Source organism: Oncorhynchus gorbuscha, linkage group LG10 (assembly GCF_021184085.1).
Source record: "Oncorhynchus gorbuscha isolate QuinsamMale2020 ecotype Even-year linkage group LG10, OgorEven_v1.0, whole genome shotgun sequence".
Taxonomy (NCBI): Eukaryota; Metazoa; Chordata; class Actinopteri; order Salmoniformes; family Salmonidae; genus Oncorhynchus; species Oncorhynchus gorbuscha.
In genome coordinates this window covers 88,209,754-88,231,275 of record NC_060182.1, presented here as the reverse complement: position 1 = coordinate 88,231,275, position 21,522 = coordinate 88,209,754, and the positions used below count along the sequence as shown (strand labels likewise).

Genomic DNA, 21,522 nt, shown 5'->3' with positions numbered 1-21,522 from the left:
GAATGGAAGTTCGATTTTAATAGGAGAACAACACTTGGCTGCCTAAGTAATACCATTGCTAAGAATATTGACAATTATTGTAGTTTCTGCTCATTGTTTTCAGGCTGTTTACATTGAGTGTTAATTAGGTACCCCCAATAAGTTGCTAAAAACATCTGCATCAAAGATATGTGAGTGACTTTGTCATACTGCAAACCGAAGTCAACGCAGCAGAGAAATAGCCTACCTCCAGTTTCCAAACGGTCATCAATGTTGACAAAATCCTTATTTATTCTGCATTTTGACTAGCTAGGATTAATTATATGCAACTGTTATATGGATATGGCTGGCAGAAGCTGCAGGATCAATCTTTTCTCCCCGTGTCTGATTTGCATGTCGGGGAGAATGTTGCACTACTTGGCTAACATTTCAGGGGCTCACACAGACCTTGTCCCATTCGATCGAACAAATAATGGTTGATTACCAACACGGTACTGTAAACACATCATGGCCTGTGTGTGCTTGTTTCACTTGACTCTTTGTTTCACTTTGACAGTGCAACAAACCATAGTGCTTGCGCATGCAAATTCAGCGCACAAGACAGTCTAAAATATAATTTTGTTATTTGACTTCAAAATAAAAGCTTATTTGACACGTCAATTAGTGTTATTTGAGGTATATCTTTTTTGACACAAAAATACCCAAACTGCGCTCCATAGATGACGGTGATGATCACCCATCATCAAATGCCAAACGGCCTGAGCTATATCATCTGCATTATTAGGCATATCAGCGTTTTTAATACAATAAGGTCAACCTAAACGAAATGCAAATACATAGATGATAGTAGGCCTATCGCCAAGCATTACGTCATTCCACGGGTTTCATTTGCAATGAATGAACTCAAGCGCATCAGCCTCTATAGGAGCATCACAGCACACACTAAAATAATAAATGTGTCAGTTGAATAGCGCAGTGATATATCTATCGCACCTTGCCGAGTAGGTAGCCTAGCTAATGACAACATCATTTTAAGTGAGTCAACATACGGAGGACTAGGGTTTATAGGGCTCGAAAGGCGAAAACATCATCCACGCTCTCGGTGACGAATCATTAGCTTTACAAGACTTTATGCGTCTCAGATCTGGAAGGAACCGAACGTCCTACGCGGCCATATTGCTGTTTTAACTCTATTTACATTGTTTCCGCAATATGAGTTTGTCGTGTGATGCATCTTAAAGGACTTTGCGAAATGATAATGTACCCTAAATATCTACCCTAATAAATGTGTAGTAGCCTAATTTAGATGTGCCTTCTCCACACTATAGGCTATTTAAATGAGAATTGTACATACAATTAGCCTTACCAGTTTGAAAATCACGCCAGTGACATTAATAGCATCAACATCAGATGAAGAGGATATAAGTAGTCAGGATATTTCCTTCGTGAATCATCGCTGCACTCAGTCTCACCCGTCTGTCTGCATTCGTTCGTTATTGCTGTCCGAGCAATGCAAAACGATTTATATTATACAAACACTGTACCATATCCAGTGCGTTTCCTGTTTCATAGCCTACGACTCAGAATTACGGTGGTGGCACAGATAGAACAATGAGACACATATTTCACCGGATGTATAAATGTGAAGCATCCGGTTGGCGTTTCCACTCACTACCAAATATGGTGATGAGAGGAAGCCCGGTGGTTGGCAGTAGGAGACTTTACCCTTTGCCAAAGTCTCTAAAAATGCCGCTGTTTAGGGCGAATTTAGTTACTGCACACATGCACTTCACACAGTATGAACAGTCTAGAACGCACAAATAGAATCTCACTAGCTCGTGCTTGGCTCTGCCCACTATGATTCATTGGAAACGACAGGCTCTGGTCTATCTTGTGTTAGTTATAAAAATCTTCGGTGGTGGCGTCTCATAAAAATGTACGAGCGCCGCGCTCTCTCCTCAGCATCATGAACAACCGAACACCCGAATAATTGTATGATATATGGAACAGTCAGCAGGTATGCTACAACATTCCAATCAACAATATACTTTCTCTGTAGCATATTTTTATCATGTGTAATATGGAAACAACATGCATCTGAACTGGGGATTGTATCTCTTCTTAGTGGAGTGTGAAAAAGATGAGGCAAGTGTAAAAGCCTACTGTCATAATGTGATGTGTTACTGATAGTATGCCTATTGTGTAAGTTGTACTAGTATTAGAGTAGAGTCACATTACAGATACAGTCAGAAGAGTATGCTCCACCCATGAGTATGGTTCCTCTCTTGGTTTCCTCCTAGGTCCCTTCCACCTCGGGAGTTCTTCCTGGCCACTGTGCTTCTGCACTGCTTTTCTTCGGGGTCTAGACCGGGTCTCTGTCAAGCATTTAGTAACAACTGTTGATGTAAAAAGGGCTTTATAAAATAGGTTTGATTGAATTTGATTGACATACAAATGTCACACACAAAATGTTTTCTCATTGTTATTTATTCTTTGTTGACAAGTGCTGATTACTATATTACATTCACCTGCATTTTGAAATGGAGAGTTTAAAATCTAAAAACAGCAAAAATGACAGACTGAGGGGACTGCACCCTTCACAAGACAAACAGACAGAAATTTTCAAACCATTATTGATTCCTCGATGACACTTAGAAAACACTTTTCCTCCAAATCTATCCTCAACCTTTATTCTTTGTCCTTAGGTTTCAAAATAAATCTAATCAATATATCCCTCTGAATTTAGGCTATCAATTGCTTATTAAAAAAGTAAATCAAGGTTTGAGAAAAAGGACAAAGTTGAGTAGGCTACTAAACCAATTATTCATCAATAAAGACGTCAGCTGCCTGTTTACAAAATGTACAGTAGGTAAAAACAACTTTCTCTTTGCAATCCAGTCACCATCACAAGTCAGTCAACAGAACTTTTGTTGTTTTTAAAACCATTTTTACTCAATACTAAACTTCATTAAAAGTTTGCAACGATAGAGGGGAAATCATAAATATAAGGTCTCTTTTATATCCTTACAAAATATGAACCCTCCATTTATGAACCATTTGGTTGCTTCCCAATTGGCGCCCTATTCCCAACATTATAAAGGAATAGGGTGTTATTTGGGACGTAGACTTCGAACCTTTTGAGAATAATGTGACACACACGCACACACAGGGCCTGGATCCAATCCACCGACCACTTACAAACGGTGCCATGAAATTGTATTGTTAATTTACAGGCATTAATTTTTCCCTAAATAAAGCACATAGTTAATGCAGAAAATATGTGTAAGACATAAAACAAAGATCCTTATTAACCAAAGTCATTACAAGAGCATTCAGTTCAGAGGGATAAATTCAGTGGAAAAGGACATACAGAATCAGAAAACCTGGGGATTTTTTTTTGTTACAAAAGTAATTGGTCTGTCCCACTCAAACAAAAACGTTGAAAAAAAATACCCTGTTCTTAAAAAAAAAAGATTTGTAAATAGATTTTTTTTATATTAAAATATATGACTTAAATATATTAATTTCTTTAACTAGTCAGACATTTAAAAACGAGATCTGATCTTTTAGTTTTCATGAGGTGACTTTGGCATGTTCCCATGGAAATTATTTCTATAAAATATACCGGTACTCAGCAACTATCTTTAGTTTTAGTCAGATCATTCAAAAATATGATTGATACATTTAGATTTTATAATTGCAATCACCATGCATACCAATATTATGTGCCTTTGCTTTATATGTAGTAAACTGTACCTCTCTATCACCTATACTTTGAATGGTTTCTTGATAGTACAGCATTTAGCGTTTAAATACACATTTTTGCGTAGTTTCTTTTAGAGATATAAACTGTTTTGCAATAAAAACATATAACATTGGATATAATGTTGGATATGCTGAAGCAACGTACATAAAGCTTAGATAGAGAATTCATTTCTAAATATAGCTTAAAGACAATATTTAAAAAGCAAAAGAATAATACATTTTACTCCCTTCTTTCTCTGAGTGTTTTAACTGTACATCAGGGCTAATGGTTACGTTGCTATCCACAAACAAGCATCCACGTATGAAACATAATGAGACAGAATATCTTTCAGTCAAGGTTCAATGAAGGTTCACGGTGTCGGTAAAACTTCACCAATGACCTTAGACTGAAATGGGAAAGATCTTAATTAGTAGCCTTGCCGCAGATCTGTTAGTACTGTATTGACAACTCCTATGGCCACTGTCTTAAAACAATACAAACAGATCTGGAACCAGGCTACTCAGCTTGCTCCTCGAAGGGCACTATTTATCAGTGAAGTGCTTTAACTTTTCAACACCATGTTAAGAGTACGAAGGCTGTACACTACTTGTATAGTGTGCACTACATGTACAGTGTACACTACATGTATAGTGTACAGTATACACTCAGTAGAGCTGTCATTCAAGTCCTTTGCCCAGTAAGTGTTAGTACTTAGAAAAGCTAAGTGCAATAATTGTGACATTTTTTATAATCAAAATAATAATTTCAAATATCTATTCTCTTGTTATATATCTGTAAGACTGTTTCTAGTACTGTAAATATGTAAATGATTGATTGCAACCTTTAAAATCGATATAAATCAGTATATTTGTACTCCCTCACCTACACGCAAACCCCATTGAACTCCCTTCTTCACCTTTTAAAACATCACAACATAAACTCCACAAGAAGGAGTGGCAGTCTTTAACATAACAACAGTGTTATTACGTTCTACAAAAATAGCAACATTCATTCTTTTCTTTCCTTTTAAAAATCTAAACTATCTTTACAAAAATATAGAACAATAACATGTCCAAGTGCAAAGTATTGCCAAGATTCAACATGTCTCAAGTCTGAAAGGTGCAGATTTGATTTGAACTGTTCAAAACAAAACTACTACTGTGAATTGCCCAAAACAAACCAGTCTTTCTGAGATGGAACAGATTAAACAAGACTATGATCGTCTAGCGTAAATGCTTTGCCTCTCCACTGAAAACCATGGGTTGGGTTTAGTATGGCCACTGTGCATTTTACCCTGGTAACCATGGTTCGGGTCAATTCCACTTCAATTGAATCAATTCAAGAAATAAACTGACTTTGCAATTCCCCCTTTTTTCTGTGAGAAAATTAGAATCGGAAATCAAATCAGTTTACTTCCTGAACTGAAATCAAATTGACCCCAACCCTGCTGGTAACTACTTCTTGACAATGGTAGATTACTTGATGCTGACTTGTTCCTTGGTGCAACAATAAAGATTTGAAACAAATCATTTCTACATTTCTAACATTTGTTTTATCGTACCACTAGACATGAGACACAGAGTTTCGAAGGGCCAATGCAATCGTCATGGCAGAAGGCCCCACACCCTTTACACATGATCATAGCTTTGAGTCGGCAGTAGCATTTCGACTGAACGTCCTCTATACCAGATCCCTCCATACACCCCTGCTCTGGAGACCCCTCCCCCTGGTTTATGTGGTCCAAAGGGTGACCGGCAGGTATGGTAGTGACGGTCACTGAGAAAGACATGACACTGCCGGTGCCACTGCCGCTGTCCCCACCACTACCTGACACAGAGAGGGAGGTGCTGGAAGCGCTACCTGAAACAGCAGCACTGTGGTTCAGACTCAGAGTGTGAGGTACAGACATGCTGATGGTGCCACTGTAGCAGGACCCCACCATGGATTCCTGATTATTGATTGGAGGTCTCTGGGTTTGAAAGGCAGACGGATGCTGGTAAGTACTGGTGTGACTGGGGTCCACGGTCCCCATGTGGGGAGATACAGATACCCGATATGGCTCAGAATGACCACCCTGTTTACTATTGCAAAGTTCCAGGTGCCTCCTGTGCTGTGATTGGGTGAAAAGGTTGGTTTCTTTGGCTCTTGCAGAAGTGCCACTGTCTCTCTCTGTACTGGCTAAACTGTTGTTGTGCCGTTCCGGTAGACAGCCCTCCACTGATGGAAACTCAGACTTTATCCTGGAACAGCGCTGAAAGCCCAGAGCTTCACCCATTTTTGTGATTGAGAAGCCCTGCTGTTCCATCTTGACTCCTCCGGCTGAGTTAGAATGAGAATGAGGCTTATTCTCCACGGACTCCTCCCCATCGTTAGCCAGCACCTCTCCCTCTGTGTGTTCTCTCTTCAGATTGGCCAGAGGGGTCAGTGAGGTGTTGGCGGTAGCCAATGGGTGGGAGCGTTTACTGCTCTCTGAGCCTCGCCCGTACGTGGAAACATTGAGGAGATAGTGCCCTGACATGGCAGGCCTGGACATCCTCTTCCTTCCAGGGAACCCAGCGGAGAACCGGGGATGGTCCCCACACTCCTCCTGGTGCCCTAGATTGCAGGCTCCAAACTGGGCACGCTGAGCCTCGCCTGAGACCCCATACGGCTGGTTCTGGTGCTGCTGGGTGGCCCTCTGCATCAGAGCCCTGAGGATCTGCTCCTGGATGTCTTTGTTAGGTGTTTCCCTTTGATGGTGCTGGAGCTCTGCCAACTTACCTGCTCTTGTTCCAGGTATGGTGGAGGGGGAGCGGCCTATAGATCCTTGCTGTTTGGATCTACTGTTGTCCTCCACACCACCAGAGTGTAGGTACTGACTCTGGCTTTCACCACTGGCTGTCCCAGCTGTGCTGTGGGACTTTATCTTCCATTTGTCATCATGGGAGGGTTTGGCCTGGGCCAGCTGGACCTCTGCCTTGTCCAGCGGCTTGGGGAGGATCTGTTCCAGAGGGACCTCTTTCCCCTGGAGGAGAGACGTGACCAGGGGGTTGTTGGCTGGGATGAAGTGGCTAGCCCTGGCTGCCATGGAGCCTCCAGATACATACTGGCTCTTCACATCACACACAGATGAAGTGAGGCTAGAGGTTGACTGGGGACCTGATGGGTGTGATATAAGTTGAGTGTTCCCATGTTGAGGCCTCATCAGAAAACCTGGGCCCATGTTACCAGCAGAGTAGCCTCTCTGTCGGTCATCAGTGAGAGACACTCTGCTGGTATTGGAGCATCTTTGAGACAGGCTAAGGTCAAAGGGCACAGAGGAGCCTGATTGGACAGAACTGGAGTGGGCTGGTGTGGTGACTGTATCGGGTGATTGACAGGTAGATTGACCAATGGTGCTGCTTGCTGGCAGCTTGGTGGTTGACTGAGATTGGGTGGAGCTTTGGGTGGAGGAGGAGGTTCTGGAGTGGAGGAGGGTCTGGGCTGAAGCTCTATGGTTTCCTTGCTCTCCACTGCCTCCTCCTGGTCCTGGGCCTGGTACTGCACCTTTAGAGAAGGAGCTCGCTGCAGCTGCTGCTGCACGTTGGGTCCGGGCTAGCTGGGCTTTAGCCTTGATGTCAGCCAGAGTGCGAGCACCAATGCGTCCAGGGCTAGGACCAGGGCTAGGACCAGGGCTAGGACTGGGACTGAGGGAGACAGGGAGAGGTGTCCTAGGGGACACCTGGGTTGGAGACACAAGGACTGGGACTGATAGGATTTGCGACACAGTAATCTGAAAAACAAAGTGAACAAGACATTTTAAAAAAAATGTGTGGGCCTTCCTGGTGTTAGTAGACACATTTGGTCTAAATTTACCTGACACTTTTATTCACCACAAATACATTCCAATATACAATATTAAATTGTTACCTGAAGCGGAGGCACTCTCTGTGCTGTTGTTACTGTGGCTGCTGGAGAGGTTACCACAGATACTGCTGGTGGAGTGATGCGGGCCCTCTTCTCTGGAGTCAGCTCTACTTCCTGTTCACTGGACGAGGACTTCCTTTTCAACGGCTCCGGGGATGGGGTGGTGGGTACAGGTGTGGTTCCAGGGGTGGATACAGGGGCGGATACAGAGGTGACTGACACAGGGGCTGAGGCTTCTCTCTCTGGTGTAACGTCAACATCTTCCCTCCTCTCCCCACTATGCTTGTCCACGCCCAGAGGCTCTGGAAGGTCGATGGGCAGTGATGAACTGAGCTTAATCTGGGGGCAGACCTCTGGATGACTCTCCTGGGCAGGGGATGGTGGGATCTCAGGGTACGGGGGATCTCAGGGGACGGGGGGATCTCAGGGGACGGGGGATCTCAGGGGACGGGGGATCTCAGGGGACGGGGGATCTCAGGGGACGGGGGGATCTCAGGGGACGGGGGGATCCCAGGGGACGGGGGATCTCAGGGGACGGGGGATCTCAGGGGATGGTGGGATCTCAGGGTACGGGGGATCTTAGGGTACGGGGGATCTCAGGGGACGGTGGGATCTCAGGGGACGGTGGGATCTCAGGGGACGGGGGATCTCAGGGGACGGTGGGATCTCAGGGTACGGGGGATCTCAGGGTACGGGGGATCTCAGGGGACGGGGGATCTCAGGGGACGGGGGGTTCTCAGGGGACGGGGGGATCTCAGGGTACTGGGGGGTGTCTGGCTGGGCTTCTTTCAAATCCTGCTCCTCATCTTCCTCCTTCTGCTTCTCTCCAAGTGGAGTAACCGTTGAGGTTGAATCCACCACATCATGTCTCCGCACAAGAGCTGCCTCCACTGCCTCTATAGGTAGGGATAAACCTCTACTACGAGTCCTGTGTCTGGGGTACTCAACCTCCAGTGTCTTCTGAACGATCTTTACTGGCAGCACCGGTAGTACAACGGGTGGGACTGCTACTGTTTCCTCTTGAACAGGCTCTGGCCTTGACTTGGTAGGTTCTATGGGTTTACATGTCGGGTTTATGGGCAGTGATGATGATCGGAGCCTCCTCTCTGAAGAGCGAGTCTGGCAGCTGTTCGATGGGATCTTGGTGTCTTGCAGTACTTGGCCAGCAGGACGTGGCTGTGATGGAGGAGACGACTGGGCTTTGGTGGCTGAGAGCTCCAAACTGAGACCAGACTCAAGCAGCTCTTTGGATTCCTCTAAGCTGAGTCCAGAGCTGGATAGAAAGAGAGGGAGGGAGGGAGACATAGAGAGCGAGAGATCAGCCAACTGCATAAAGAATGGATAACTCAAGAATGTTTAAAGTATATAAATTACAAGTAGCAAGTTTGGTCTCTGAGAAATAAAGCTTGATATAAGAATAATTGCATTATATTTTAAAGATTACAGCCCTGAAAAAAATGACATACTTTTCACCATAGTAGTTCTCAAAGAAGCTCTCCTTCCAATGCTCCACCTTCTTCCCCTTCTCAATCTCCTGACGCATTCTCAGCTGCAACTCAGGAGTGAACTCACCTGGGTGGTTTGGAAAATATAAAAAGGTTTACGAGACATTTTTTTTTAAAGTTACAGAAACACAATCACCTGGTCCAAGATCTGTTTGTGTGCTCTTGCCAATGGTCATTAATCAAGCCAAAGACCATCAAGCAAGAGATCACCAACAGATCTCGGATCAGGTTAGAAGCACTGACCTTCCGCCAGTCGTTCCTTCCAGGACTGAGCTGCTGATGTGAAAAACTCATTGTTTAAGGCAGAACTGGTTACCTTCAACAGACCATCCATACAGGCCTAGAGATACAGACAGAGATCATCATCATCACTATTATCACCATCATCATCACCATCATTATCACTAATCAACATCATTATCACTATGATCATCATCATCACTAATCATCATCATCATTATCACTAATCATCATCATCACTAATCATCATCATCAACATCATTATCACTACAATCATCATCATCACTATCATCATTATCACTAATCAACATCATTATCACTAATCAACATCATTATCACTATGATCATCATCATCACCACTCATCATCATCATTATCACTAATCAACATCACTAATCATCATCACCATCATCATCATTATCACCATCATCACCACTAATCATCATCATCATTATCACTAATCATCATCACCACTAATCATCATCACCATCATCATCATTATCACCATCATCACCACTAATCATCATCACCATCATTATCACTAATCATCATCATCATTATCATCATCATTATCACTAATCATCATCATCAACATCATCATCACTACAATCATCATCACTATCATCATTATCACTAATCAACATCATTATCACTAATCAACATCATTATCACTATAATCATCATCACTATAATCACCATCATCAGTACATAAAGAGAGACTCACCATGAGATTATGTCCTGCAAATACCTGGGGTCTATTCATTAGTCGGATTCTGTTACAAAATGTTTTGTCTGTTGCAAAACAATTTGCAACAGAAATCATTTACCGTTTACCCCAGGAACCAAACAGAGCAAACGGAACAAAACGGGGAGTAACCGACCTGAAAGTGTCCACCATAAACTTTAGTTTTCTTTGCAAAACATTTTCCATCTGGAGTAAACGGTTTCCATTGCAAAATGTTTCGCAACAGACTAAACATTTTGCAACAGAATCCGAAAAATGAAAACAGGAATTATACAGGTGGACGATTACAGGAATTAATCACATGTTGAGTCTCTTGATTTTAAACCTCTCTGTTGCTAGAGACCTGATGATATCTAGTATGGCCCCACCTGTTGGTCGACCTCAGGCAGTAGCGTCAGTAGCCTCTCTTGGCACTCTGTGGGCAGAACAGAGAAGGTGTGTTTGTTGATCAGGGCACGCAGATTGGTGTTAACCAGGATAGAGTCTGGTGTCTCAACGTCTATCTCTGCACACTTGGTACGCTTCAGTTGCCCTGGAGACAACAACACAAGAGAAGAGTAAAGAGAAGAGTAAGAGTCATACAAAACAACAAGAGAGGATACAGAGACTTGGTACTATACTGAGCCTGGTCCCAGATCTGTTTGTGCTGTAGACAACTCCTATGGTTGTTGCTATGTTTGACGTGTCATTAACCATAGGAGTTGGCAAGACAGCGCAAATAGATCTGGGACCAGTCCAACAGCCTGGCATGTATACTGGCCTGCTATATGTAAATGACAAAGACGAGCTGGATGAGTCTACTACTGACGTGCACTGAGTCGACTGGACCTCTGGGACATCTTCCTGGTACCAGCAGCAGGACAGGAGTCTGCTTGGTCAGACGGAGAGAGAGGAACACGATTCGATTGAAACACAATTTAGCCACACAAGTGGATACACTGCATTTAATATGTTTCCCCCCCTTTTTAGAACTTGGATAAGAAAGCCATAACCACACTGCTTTGTATAAAGGGTAGAGACGAGTGTTAGACTTGAGATGACCACTGATCACCATCGACAGTGATTGTTTGTGTTTCCTGTAGGCTTCTACTAAGGATGTATATCAACAACGTAGTGTACTGGATATGTGGAAGTCTGTCACCTACCGGACTTAGTGGCAATGGTGTCCGTCTTAAGCAGTAGTCTAGGGCTGGAGGTTGTGGGCATGCCCCCTTGTCTCCGCTGGTTCCTCTGCTGCTGCTGCTTCAGGGCCTGGGGGACAGAGAAGAGGAAGAAGGAAAATTATAGATTATTTACCAGTGCCAAGATGAATGTCAGCTCCTGTCTTAGACTCTACGTGGCATAATTAATCATTAAGGCCCAAGTGGGTGTGGTATATGGCCAATATACCACAGCTAAGGACTGTTCCTAGGCAAGACGCAATGCGGATACAGTCCTTAGCTGTGGTATATTGACCATATACCACAAACCCCCAAGGTGCCTTATTACTATTATAAACGGGTTACTAACATAATTAGAGCGGTACAAATAAATGTTTTGTCATACTCGTGGTATACGGTCTGATATACCACGGTTGTCAGCCAATCAGCATTCAGGGCTCGAACCACCCAGTTTATAATTAACATTTTGAACCAAATGTGTAGTGTATATCATGTGATATATTCTAAACTCAACAAAAAAATAAACGTCCTCTCACTGTCAACTGCGTTTATTTTCAGCAAACTTAACAATTAGCAGTATGTCTGGTGGCATTGTCATGCTGGAGGGTCATGTCAGGATGAGCCTGCAGGAAGGGTACCACATGAGGGAGAAGGATGTCTTCCCTGTAACGCACAGCGTTGAGATTGCCTGCAATGACAACAAGCTCAGTCCGATGATGCTGTGACACACCACCCCAGACCATGACGCCACAGACCATCCACCTCTAAATCGATCCTGCTCCAGAGTACAGGCCTCGGTGTAACGCTCATTCCTTCGACGATAAACACGAATCCGACTATCACCCCTGGTGAGACAAAGCCGCGATTCGTCAGTAAAGAGCACTTTATGCCAGTCCTCTCTGGTCCAGCGACGGTGGGTTTGTGCCCATAGGCGACGTTGTTGCCGGTGATGTCTGGTGAGGACCTGCCTTTACAACAGGCCTACAAGCCCTCAGCTCAGCCTCTCTCAGCCTGAGCACTGATGGAGGGATTGTGCGTTCCTGGTGTAACTCGGGCAATTGTTGTTGCCATCCTGTACCTGTCCCGCAGGTGTGATGTTCGGATGTACCGATCCTGTGCAGGTGTTGTAACACGTCTGCCACTGCGAGAACGATCAGCTGTCCGCCCTGTCTCCCTGTAGCACTGTCTTAGGCGTCTCACAGTACGGACATTGCAATTTATTTCCCTGGCCACATCAGCAGTCCTCAAGCCTCCTTGCAGCATGCCTAAGGCACCTTCATGCAGATGAGCAGGGACCCTGGGCATCTTTCTTTTGGTGTTTTTCAGAGTCAGTAGAAAGGCCTCTTTAGTGTCCTACGTTTTCATAACAGTGACCTTAATTGCCTACCATCTGTAAGCTGTTAGTGTCAAAATGACCGTTCCACAGGTGCATGTTCATTAATTGTTTATGGTTCATCGAAAAAGCATGGGAAACAGTGTTTAAACCCTTTACAATGAAGATCTGTGAAGTTATTTGGATTTTTATTAATTATCTTTGAAAGACAGGGTCCTGAAAGAGGGACGTTTCTTCTTTTGATGGGTTTAGAATCATCACTATCGCAAATTAGTCGTACTGTCTATTAGGTAAATGATTTTAAAATTTACACAATGAAATAAGTTGCATTAGCCTACATTTTCACGAGGCCAAATCATTCACTATTCTTCATTCTTTCTATTTTTACAGTATTTATTATTATAATTTTTTCTTAATGTAACCTTTATTTAACTAGGCAATTCAGTTAAAAACTTTTACGGCTAGGGGTTCCGCAAGCGGAACGTTTCGACAACATCCGGTGAAATGGCAGAGCACAAAATTATTATTATTATTTTTTTTAAAACTTTCATACAGTCACAAGAGCAATACACCAAATTAAAGCTTAACTTCTTGTTAATCTAGCCATCATGTCAGATTTCAAAAAGGCTTTACGACAAAAGCACACCATGCGATTATGTTAGGACAGCGCCTAGCCACAAAAACCATACAGATATTTTCCAGCCAAGGAGACTCACAAAAGTCAGAAACGGCGATTAAATTAATCACTAACCTTTGATGATCTTTATCTGGTGGCACTCCCAGGACTCCATGTTACACAATACATTTTTGTTTTGTTCAATAAAGTCCCTCTATGTCCAAAAACCTCAGTTTAAATTGGCATGTTATGTTCAGTAATGCATTGTCTCAAATAACATCTGGTAAAATTGCAGAGAGCCAAATCAAATTACAGAAATAATCATCATAAACATTGATGAAAGATACAGGTGTTATACATAGGATTAAAGATAAACTTCTTGTTAATCCAGTCGCTGTGTCAGATTTCAAAAAGGCTTTACGGCGAAAGCAAACCATGCTATTATCTGAGGATAGCACCCCATCAAACAAAGACAGACAATCATAATTCAACCCGCCAGGCATGACACGAAACTCAGAAATAAAGATATAATTCATGCCTTACCTTTGACGAGCTTCTTCTGTTGGCACTCCAATATGTCCCATAAATATCACAAATGGTCCTTTTGTTAGATTAATTCCGTCGTTATATATCCAAAATGTCCATTTATTTGGCGAGTTTGATCCAGAAAAACACAGGTTCCAACTCACACCACATGACTACAAAGTATCTCATAAATTACCTGTAATCTTTGTCCAAGCATTTCAAACAAAGACGGGATAAACTGCGTTCAATACCGGAGGAAAACAAAGTGGAGCGTGCTTTTCAGGTCACGCGCCTCTATCAAACAGTACACTTCACTCGACCCTCGTCCTGAACAGGGCTACTTCTTCATTACACAAAGGAAAAACATCAACCAATTTCTAAAGACTGTTGACATCCAGTGGAAGTGATAGGAACTGCAAGCAACTGCCTTAGAATTCTAGATTCCCAATGAAACCCCATTGAAAAGAGAGTGACCTAAAAAAAAAAAATCCTGGATTGTTTGTCCTCAGGTTTTTCCTGCCAAATAAGTTTTGTTATACTCACAGACATCATTCAAACAGTTTTAGAAACTTCAGAGTGTTTTCTATCCAGATCTACTAATAATATGCATATCCTAGCTTCTGGGCCTGAGTAGCAGGCAGTTTACTTTGGGCATGGTTTTCATCCGGACGTGAAAATACTGCCCCCTAGCCCGAAAAGGTTAACAAATTCTTATTTTCAATGACGGCCTAGGAACAGTGGGTTAACTGCCTCATTCAGGGGCAGATCGACAGATTTTTACCTTGTCAGCTCAGGGATTTGATCTTGCAACCAGCGCTCTAACGACTAGTATACCTGCCGTCCCAGTATATAACAGTTACAGATGGAAAATAAACCCAATGTCTACTCTGTGTGCCTAACCTTGGAGCCAAATTTTCATCTGACTTGGGTTTATTTTTGCCTAACAAACCCATAAAACTGTTCTTACACACACAGCTGAAAATTCCACAGCATTGCAGATGGAACTCATTACGATCTGCAATCAACTGAAATCTAATTATGCAGAGCACAAAAGGCTAATGGTGCGACCAAAATGGCACCCAATATAGTGTGCTTCTTTTAACCAGGGCCAGCAGGGCTCTGGTAAAAAGTTGTGCACTATATAGGGAATAGGTTGCCATTTCAGATGCAAGCTAAGGAAGACCAATGGGAAGGTTTGTGAGGAAATTAATACAACTCAGCAAAAGGTGTTTATTTTCCCCTCTCACCCACACCCCATTGTGTTTTTCAAATAACTTACACAATATGTTTTTGTAACAAAGAAGCGGTTAGATTTAACAAGCACAGTGAACGTCATGTCTGCATTTATTTGACAAAACTGGTATTTTATTAGCCACATTTCAGAAATTAGAGCTATATTAGCACAGAGAGCATCACTGAGACACTGATAGGCACTCAGGAGGCAACAGGTCAGCAGCAGTACCTTGTTTAACCTTTATTAGGTTAGTCTTGTTGAGAAAACATCTCTTTTACATCTCTATTAACCAGTGAAATTGAGACCGAAGACGATGGAGCATCAGCACAGTAGCCTAATGTACCTGTTTGAGGGCCTTCTTGCAGTGTTTCTGTGAAGGAGAGATGAGCTTGCTGCTGGGGACAGAGGGAGATGAACAGCGCGGCTGAGGAGACAACGGATCAGGCGGCAGCTTGGAAGGCCCTGGGAAGGAAATACAACATAGCACAACTTAGATAGACAGTCAACAACACATTATTAGGCTTAGAAATGTTCACATCCAAAAAGCTGATAACATCAACATGAAATTTATGTTATTTTAGTGTTTCAGTTCATCTTTAAGATGGATACACCAAAGTAGATGTTTTTTTGAGATCATACACTATCAAATATGTTGCATCGAGTTAATTAATTCATCAAAAGATTGATGAAAACATACACAACAGTTTGCCTTTTTAAATGAAGAATTGTCTTTTCAACCACCAAAAACCCACCTGCTAGTAGCAATATTACTTAAAACAACAGCTATTTCCTGTTTGTTTTTTTACAAGGCTTGCATGTTCATTTCTCACTCACCGTAGCTGTAACCCTTTGACTTGTGTCTCTGTGGTTCTTTTGATAACATTTGCTCTGATTGATTTTTTTTTGCAGCGGTATTAAAAATAATAGAAAACAAAAACAGAAAACAAGATGTCCTTGTGTTCAGAAGATAAGCTATTACTTCCTTAACTCATTCATATGTGTACATGAGGAAGTGTGGCTCAAACATCATTAAAAAAAAAAACTATTTCCTGTTATAACAGGAAAGAAATAATGACAGAAATGGCCGAAACTTAAAACTCCTTCTAAAGTGTTACTAAGATGGGAAACAGTCTGATGTATGTACAGTATTTATCACAAGATGTAAAGCTGCAAACTCAATAGTGAAAATAGAAACACCACAATAACTTCATGTTTGGGTGGGCCTGGCACCGAAACAGAGTAACGGTCTGCATTCAAATGAGCATCAGCACCCATTTCAGTCAATTTCAAGCAGTGCAATTATATAGCCTAGTCATCATGGAAAAAGGTGAAGCTGACATACAGGCAACTGCCAAAATAATGGAAACACTTGAGAAAACAACAGATACAAAGTATATTGAAAGAAGATGCTTTCCACACAGGTGTGGTTCCTGAGGTAATTAAGCTATTAACATCCAATCATGCTTACGGTCATGTATAAAAATGCTGGGCAGGCCAAGTTTGTCTATTATATTGACAAGATATTAGAGTGACCGCTCTAATAATGTAAATACATGTCCTCAAAGATGAAAGAGGCGAGATCAGGTGGGACCACTCTAGCCAATGAGAGGGCAGATACATGTGTACACACCAGCCCATAGAGATAGACAGAGGAATCATCTTTGTATCTGTGCCATTATAGCTATAACAGTTGAGGATGTCTGGTTGTTCTTTAAAAGTAATTTCCCCCCCATCTTAAATAAGCATGCCCCTTTCAAAAAATGTAGATCTAAGAACAGATACAGCCTTGGTTCACTCCAGACCTGACTGCCCTCGACCAGACAAAAACATCCTATGGCGTACTGCACTAGTATCAAATAGTCCCTGCGATATGAAACTTTTCAGGGAAGTACGGAACCAATACACACAGTCAGTTTGGAAAGCAAAGACTAGCTTTTTCAAAAAGAAATTTGCATCCTGTAGCTAACTTCAAAAAGTTCTGGGACACTGTAAAGTCGATGGAGAATAAGAGCACCTCCTCCCAGCTGCCCACTGCACAGAGGCTAGGAAAAACTGTCACCACCAATAAATCCACGATAATCGAGAATTTCAAAAAGCATTTCTCTACAGCTGGCCATGCTTTCCTCCTGGCAACCCCAACCCCAGCCAACAGCTCCACACCCCGCACAGCTACTTGCCCAAGCCTCCCCAGCTTCTCCTTCACCCAAATCCAGATAGCAGATGTTCTGAAAGAGCTGCAAAACCTGGACTTGTACAAATCAGCTGGGCTAGACAATCTGGACCCTCTCTTTCTAAAATTATCCGCCGCCATTGTTGCAACCCCTATTACTAGTCTGTTCAACCTCTCTTTCGTATCGTCTAAGATTCCTAAAGACTGGAAAGCTGCCGAGGTCATCCCCCTCTCCAAAGGGGGAGACACTCTAGACCCAAACTGTAGCATCCTACCCTGCCTTTCTAAAGTCTTCGAAAGCCATGTAAATAAACAGATCACCGACCATTTTGAACCTCACCGTACCTTCTCCGCTGTACAATCCGGTTTCCGAGTTGGTCACGGGTGCACCTCAGCCACGCTCAAGGTACTAAACGATATCATAACCACCATCGATAAAAGACAGTACTGTGCAGCCGTCTTCATCGACCTAGCCAAGACTTTCGACTCTGTCAATCACCGTAATCTTATCGGCAGACTCAACAGCCTTGGTTTCTCAAATGACTGTCTTGCCTGGTTCACCAACTATTTCTCAGATAGAGTTCAGTGTGTCAAATTGGAGGGCCTGTTGTCCGGACCTCTGTCAGTCTCTATGGAGGATCCAGAGGGTTCAATTCTCAGGCCGACTCTTTTTTTCTGTATATATCAATGATGTCTCTCTTGCTGCGGGTGATTCCTTGATCCACCTCTACGCAGACAACATTCTGTATACATTTGGCCCTTTTTTGGACACTGTGTTAACAAACCTCCAAACGAGCTTCAATGCCATACAACACTCCTTCCGAGGCCTCCAACTGCTCTTAAACGTTAGTAAAACTAAATGCATGCTCTTCAACTGATCGCTGCCTGCACCCGCCCACCGACTAGCATCACTACTCTGGACGGTTCTGACTTAGAATATGTGGACAACTACAAATATCTAGGTGTCTGGCTGGACTGTAAACTCTCCTTCCAGACTCATATTAAGCATCTCCAATCCAAAATTAAATCTATAATCAGCGTCCTATTTTGCAACAAAGCCTTCTTCACTCACACTGCCATACATACCCTCGTAAAACTGACTATCCTACCGATCCTCGACTTCCGCGATGTCATCTACAAAATAGCCTCCAACACTACTCAGCAAACTGGATGCAGTCTATCACAGTACCATCCGTTTTGTCACCAAAGCCCCAAATACCACCCACCACTGCGACCTGTATGCTCTCCTCGCCAGACCCACTGGCTCCAGGTCATCTATAAGTCTTTGCTAGGTAAAGCTCTGCCTAATCTCTGCTCACTGGTCACCATAACAACACCCACTTTGGCCGCCTTTCCTTCCAGTTCTCTGCTGCCAATGACTGGAACGAATTGCAAAAATCACTGAAGTTGGAGACATATCTCCCTCACTAACTTTAAGCATCAGCTATCTGAGCAGCTTACCAATCATTGCAGCTGTACATAGCCCATCTGTAAATAGCACGGTGACTTCGACCGCCAGACACCACCCGAACAAGGGAGAGGGACCGACTTCGGCAGAAGTCGTGGCACATATTGTTTTTATTTACTTTTTTGCCCTTTTGCACACCAGTATTTCTACTTGCACATCATCATCTGCACATCTATCACTTCAGTGTTAATTTGCTAAATTGTAATTACTTCGCTACTACGGCCTATTTATTGCCTTACCTCATTACTCCATTTACACACACTGTATGTACATTTTTCTATTGTGTTATTGACAGTACTTTTGTTTATCCTATGTGTAACTCTGTGTTGTTTTTTGTCGCACTGCTTTGCTTTATCTTGGCCAGGTCGCAGATGTAATTGAGAACTTGTTCTCAACTGGCCTACCTGGTTAATTAAATAAAGGTTGAAATGGAATTATTTTTAAAAGAAAAAATTGCATCTGTGACAGCACCTCCATACAAAGACTCTTCATTTCGTGGGCTTCTTTTCATGGACAGATTTTTGGTGGAGTAAAACCTCTCGCTTCGCCTCTTCCTCTCTGGGGCAGGCTATTCCCCCATAGGATGACCATGCCCCATTCCACAGGACACGAGTGGTCACAGAATAGTTTGATGAGCATGAAAACAATTTAAACAATATGCCATTTCCATCTCAGTCACCAGATTCTGGAGCTGTGCCTGAGACAGCATTTTCCACCACTATCAACAAAACACCTAATTATGGAATTTCTCATGGAAGAATATTGTCACATCCCTCCAATGGAATTCCAGGAACCTGTACAGTATAATCTATGTCAAGGTGCATTGAAGCTGTTCTAGCTCGTGTTGGCCCAACTGTATGTTGGTGTTTCCTTTGTTTTGTCAGTTATCTGTATATCCCAACTCTCCTCCTCCCTCCTCCCCATTGCCTCGTTAAAAGGAGAGTGATGTTGTAAATATATTGTGACGGAGTAGCGTACCTCTCCTCCTCCACCGTCCCCTCCTGCCCTCCTGGTTGTTAGCGTTGTAGTTGTTGTTCTCTGTGCTTCTCTGGGAATCAGACAGATTATCACTACCGCCCTCCTCCGACCCCTCCTCAGACAGCTCCTTCACCTCCGACCCCTCCTCAGACAGCTCCTCTGAGCCCTCAGACAGCTCATTCACATCCGACCCCTCCTCAGACAGTTCCTTCACCACGTCCCCAATGTCCTTCTATTCACAGACACACAACATACATATATACAGTTGAAGTCAGAAGTGTACATACACATAGGTTGGAGTCATTAAAACTCGTAAAACCACTCCACAAATGTATTGTTAATTAACAAACTATAGTTTTAGCAAGTCGGTTAGGACATCTGCCATTTTGCCACAAGCAATTTCTCTGAACAATTCTTTAGAGACAGATTTTTTCACTTATAATTCACTGTATCACAATTCCAGTGGGTCAGAGGTTTACATGCACTAAGTTGACTGTGCCTTTAAACTGCTTGGAAAATTCCAGAAAATGATGTCATGGCTTGAAAAGCTTCTGATAGGCTAATTGACATCACTTGAGTCAATTGGAGGTGTACCCGTGGATGTATTACAAGGCCTACCTTCAAACTCAGTGCCTCTTTGCTTGACATCATTGGAAAATCAAAAGAAATCAGCCAAGACCTCAGAATTTGTTTTTTGTAGACCTCAACAAGTCTGGTTCATCCTTGGGAGCAATTTCCAAATGCCTGAAAGTACCACGTTCATCTGTACAAACAATAGTATGCAAGTATAAACACCATGGGACCATGCAGCCGTCATACCGCTCGGGAAGGAGAAGCATTCTGTCTCCTAGAGATGAACGTACTTTGGTGCGAAAAGTGCAAATCAATCCCAGAACAACAGCAAAGGACCTTGTGAAGATGCTGGAGGAAACAGGTACAAAAGTATCGATATCCACAGTAAAATGAGTCCAATATCGACATAACCTGAAAGGCCGCTCAGCAAGGAAGAAGCCACTGCTCCAAAACCGCCATAAAAAAGCCAGACTAAGGTTTGCAACTGCATATAGGGACAAATATCATACTTTTTGGAGAAATGTCCTCTGGTCTGATGAAACAAAAATAGAACTATTTGGCCATCATGACCATCGTAGAGTTTGGAGGAAAAAGGGGGAGGCTTGCAAGCCGAAGAACACCATCCCAACCGTGAAGCACGGGGTGGCAGCATCATGTTGTGGGGGTGCTTTGCTACAGGAGGGACTGGTGCACTTCACAAAATAGATGGCATCATAAGGCAGGAAAATTATGTGGATACTATATTGAAGCAACATCTCAAGACATCAGTCAGGAAGTAAAGCTTGGTCGCAAATGGGTCTTCCAAATGGACAATGACCCCATGGCTAAAGGACAACAAAGTCAAGGTATTGGAGTGGCCATAACAAAGCCCTGACCTCAATCCTATAGAAAATTTGTGGGCAGAATTGAAAAAGTGTGTGTGAGCAAGGAGGCCTACAAACCTTACACCAGCTCTTTCAGGAGGAATTGGCCAAAATTCACCCAACTTACTGTGGGAAGCTTGTGGAAGGCTACCTGAAACGTTTGACCCAAGTTAAACAATTTAAAGGCAATGCTACCAAATACTAATTTAGTGTATGTAAACTTCTGACCCACTGGGAATGTGATGAAAGAAATAATTCTCTCTACAATTATTCTGACATTTCACATTCTTAAAATAAAGTGGTGATCTTAACTGACTTAAGACAGGAAATTTTAACTAGGATTAAATGTCAGGAATTGTGAAAAACTCAGTTTAAATGTATTTGGCTAAGGCGTATGTAAACTTGCGACTTCAACTGTAACATATGCTACTTTAATGACTCCAACCTAAGTGTATGTAAACTTCCGACTTCAACTGTACAGTGGGGCAAAAAAGTATTTAGTCA

General features: G+C 42.8%; 2 protein-coding genes across 17 annotated transcripts in view; both read right to left on the bottom strand.

Annotated features, from left to right (window-relative positions):
* The window catches only part of LOC124046681 (dystrobrevin beta-like), a 59,606-nt gene extending 58,032 nt beyond the window's left edge, over positions 1-1,574 (bottom strand). For 12 of the 16 annotated variants that reach the window (XR_006841043.1, XM_046367324.1, XM_046367333.1 and 9 more), the window contains exon 1: positions 1,452-1,574. Coding sequence is in view for 11 of the 16 variants with exons in the window: in XM_046367324.1 (XP_046223280.1) it covers positions 1,452-1,465 (14 nt within the window). In the remaining 5 variants the exon portion in view is untranslated. Of the gene's footprint in view, positions 1-226; positions 348-1,345 lie in introns of those variants that run through there. The other 4 variants (XM_046367328.1, XM_046367327.1, XM_046367330.1 and 1 more) reach the window with 3 other exon arrangements.
* An 874-nt stretch (positions 1,575-2,448) lies between these two features.
* Positions 2,449-21,522, bottom strand: part of LOC124046972 (putative Polycomb group protein ASXL2) — a 30,420-nt gene continuing 11,346 nt past the window's right edge. Inside the window, exons 5-15 of the mRNA XM_046367723.1 lie at positions 19,583-19,814; positions 15,310-15,428; positions 11,244-11,349; positions 10,907-10,966; positions 10,467-10,630; positions 9,358-9,454; positions 9,076-9,181; positions 8,303-8,882; positions 8,198-8,240; positions 7,613-8,013; positions 2,449-7,475 (exon numbers count right to left, since the gene is read on the bottom strand). Coding sequence (XP_046223679.1) covers positions 5,277-7,475; positions 7,613-8,013; positions 8,198-8,240; positions 8,303-8,882; positions 9,076-9,181; positions 9,358-9,454; positions 10,467-10,630; positions 10,907-10,966; positions 11,244-11,349; positions 15,310-15,428; positions 19,583-19,814 — 4,107 coding nt within the window. The 3' untranslated portion in view covers positions 2,449-5,276. The remainder of the gene's footprint in view (positions 7,476-7,612; positions 8,014-8,197; positions 8,241-8,302; positions 8,883-9,075; positions 9,182-9,357; positions 9,455-10,466; positions 10,631-10,906; positions 10,967-11,243; positions 11,350-15,309; positions 15,429-19,582; positions 19,815-21,522) is intronic.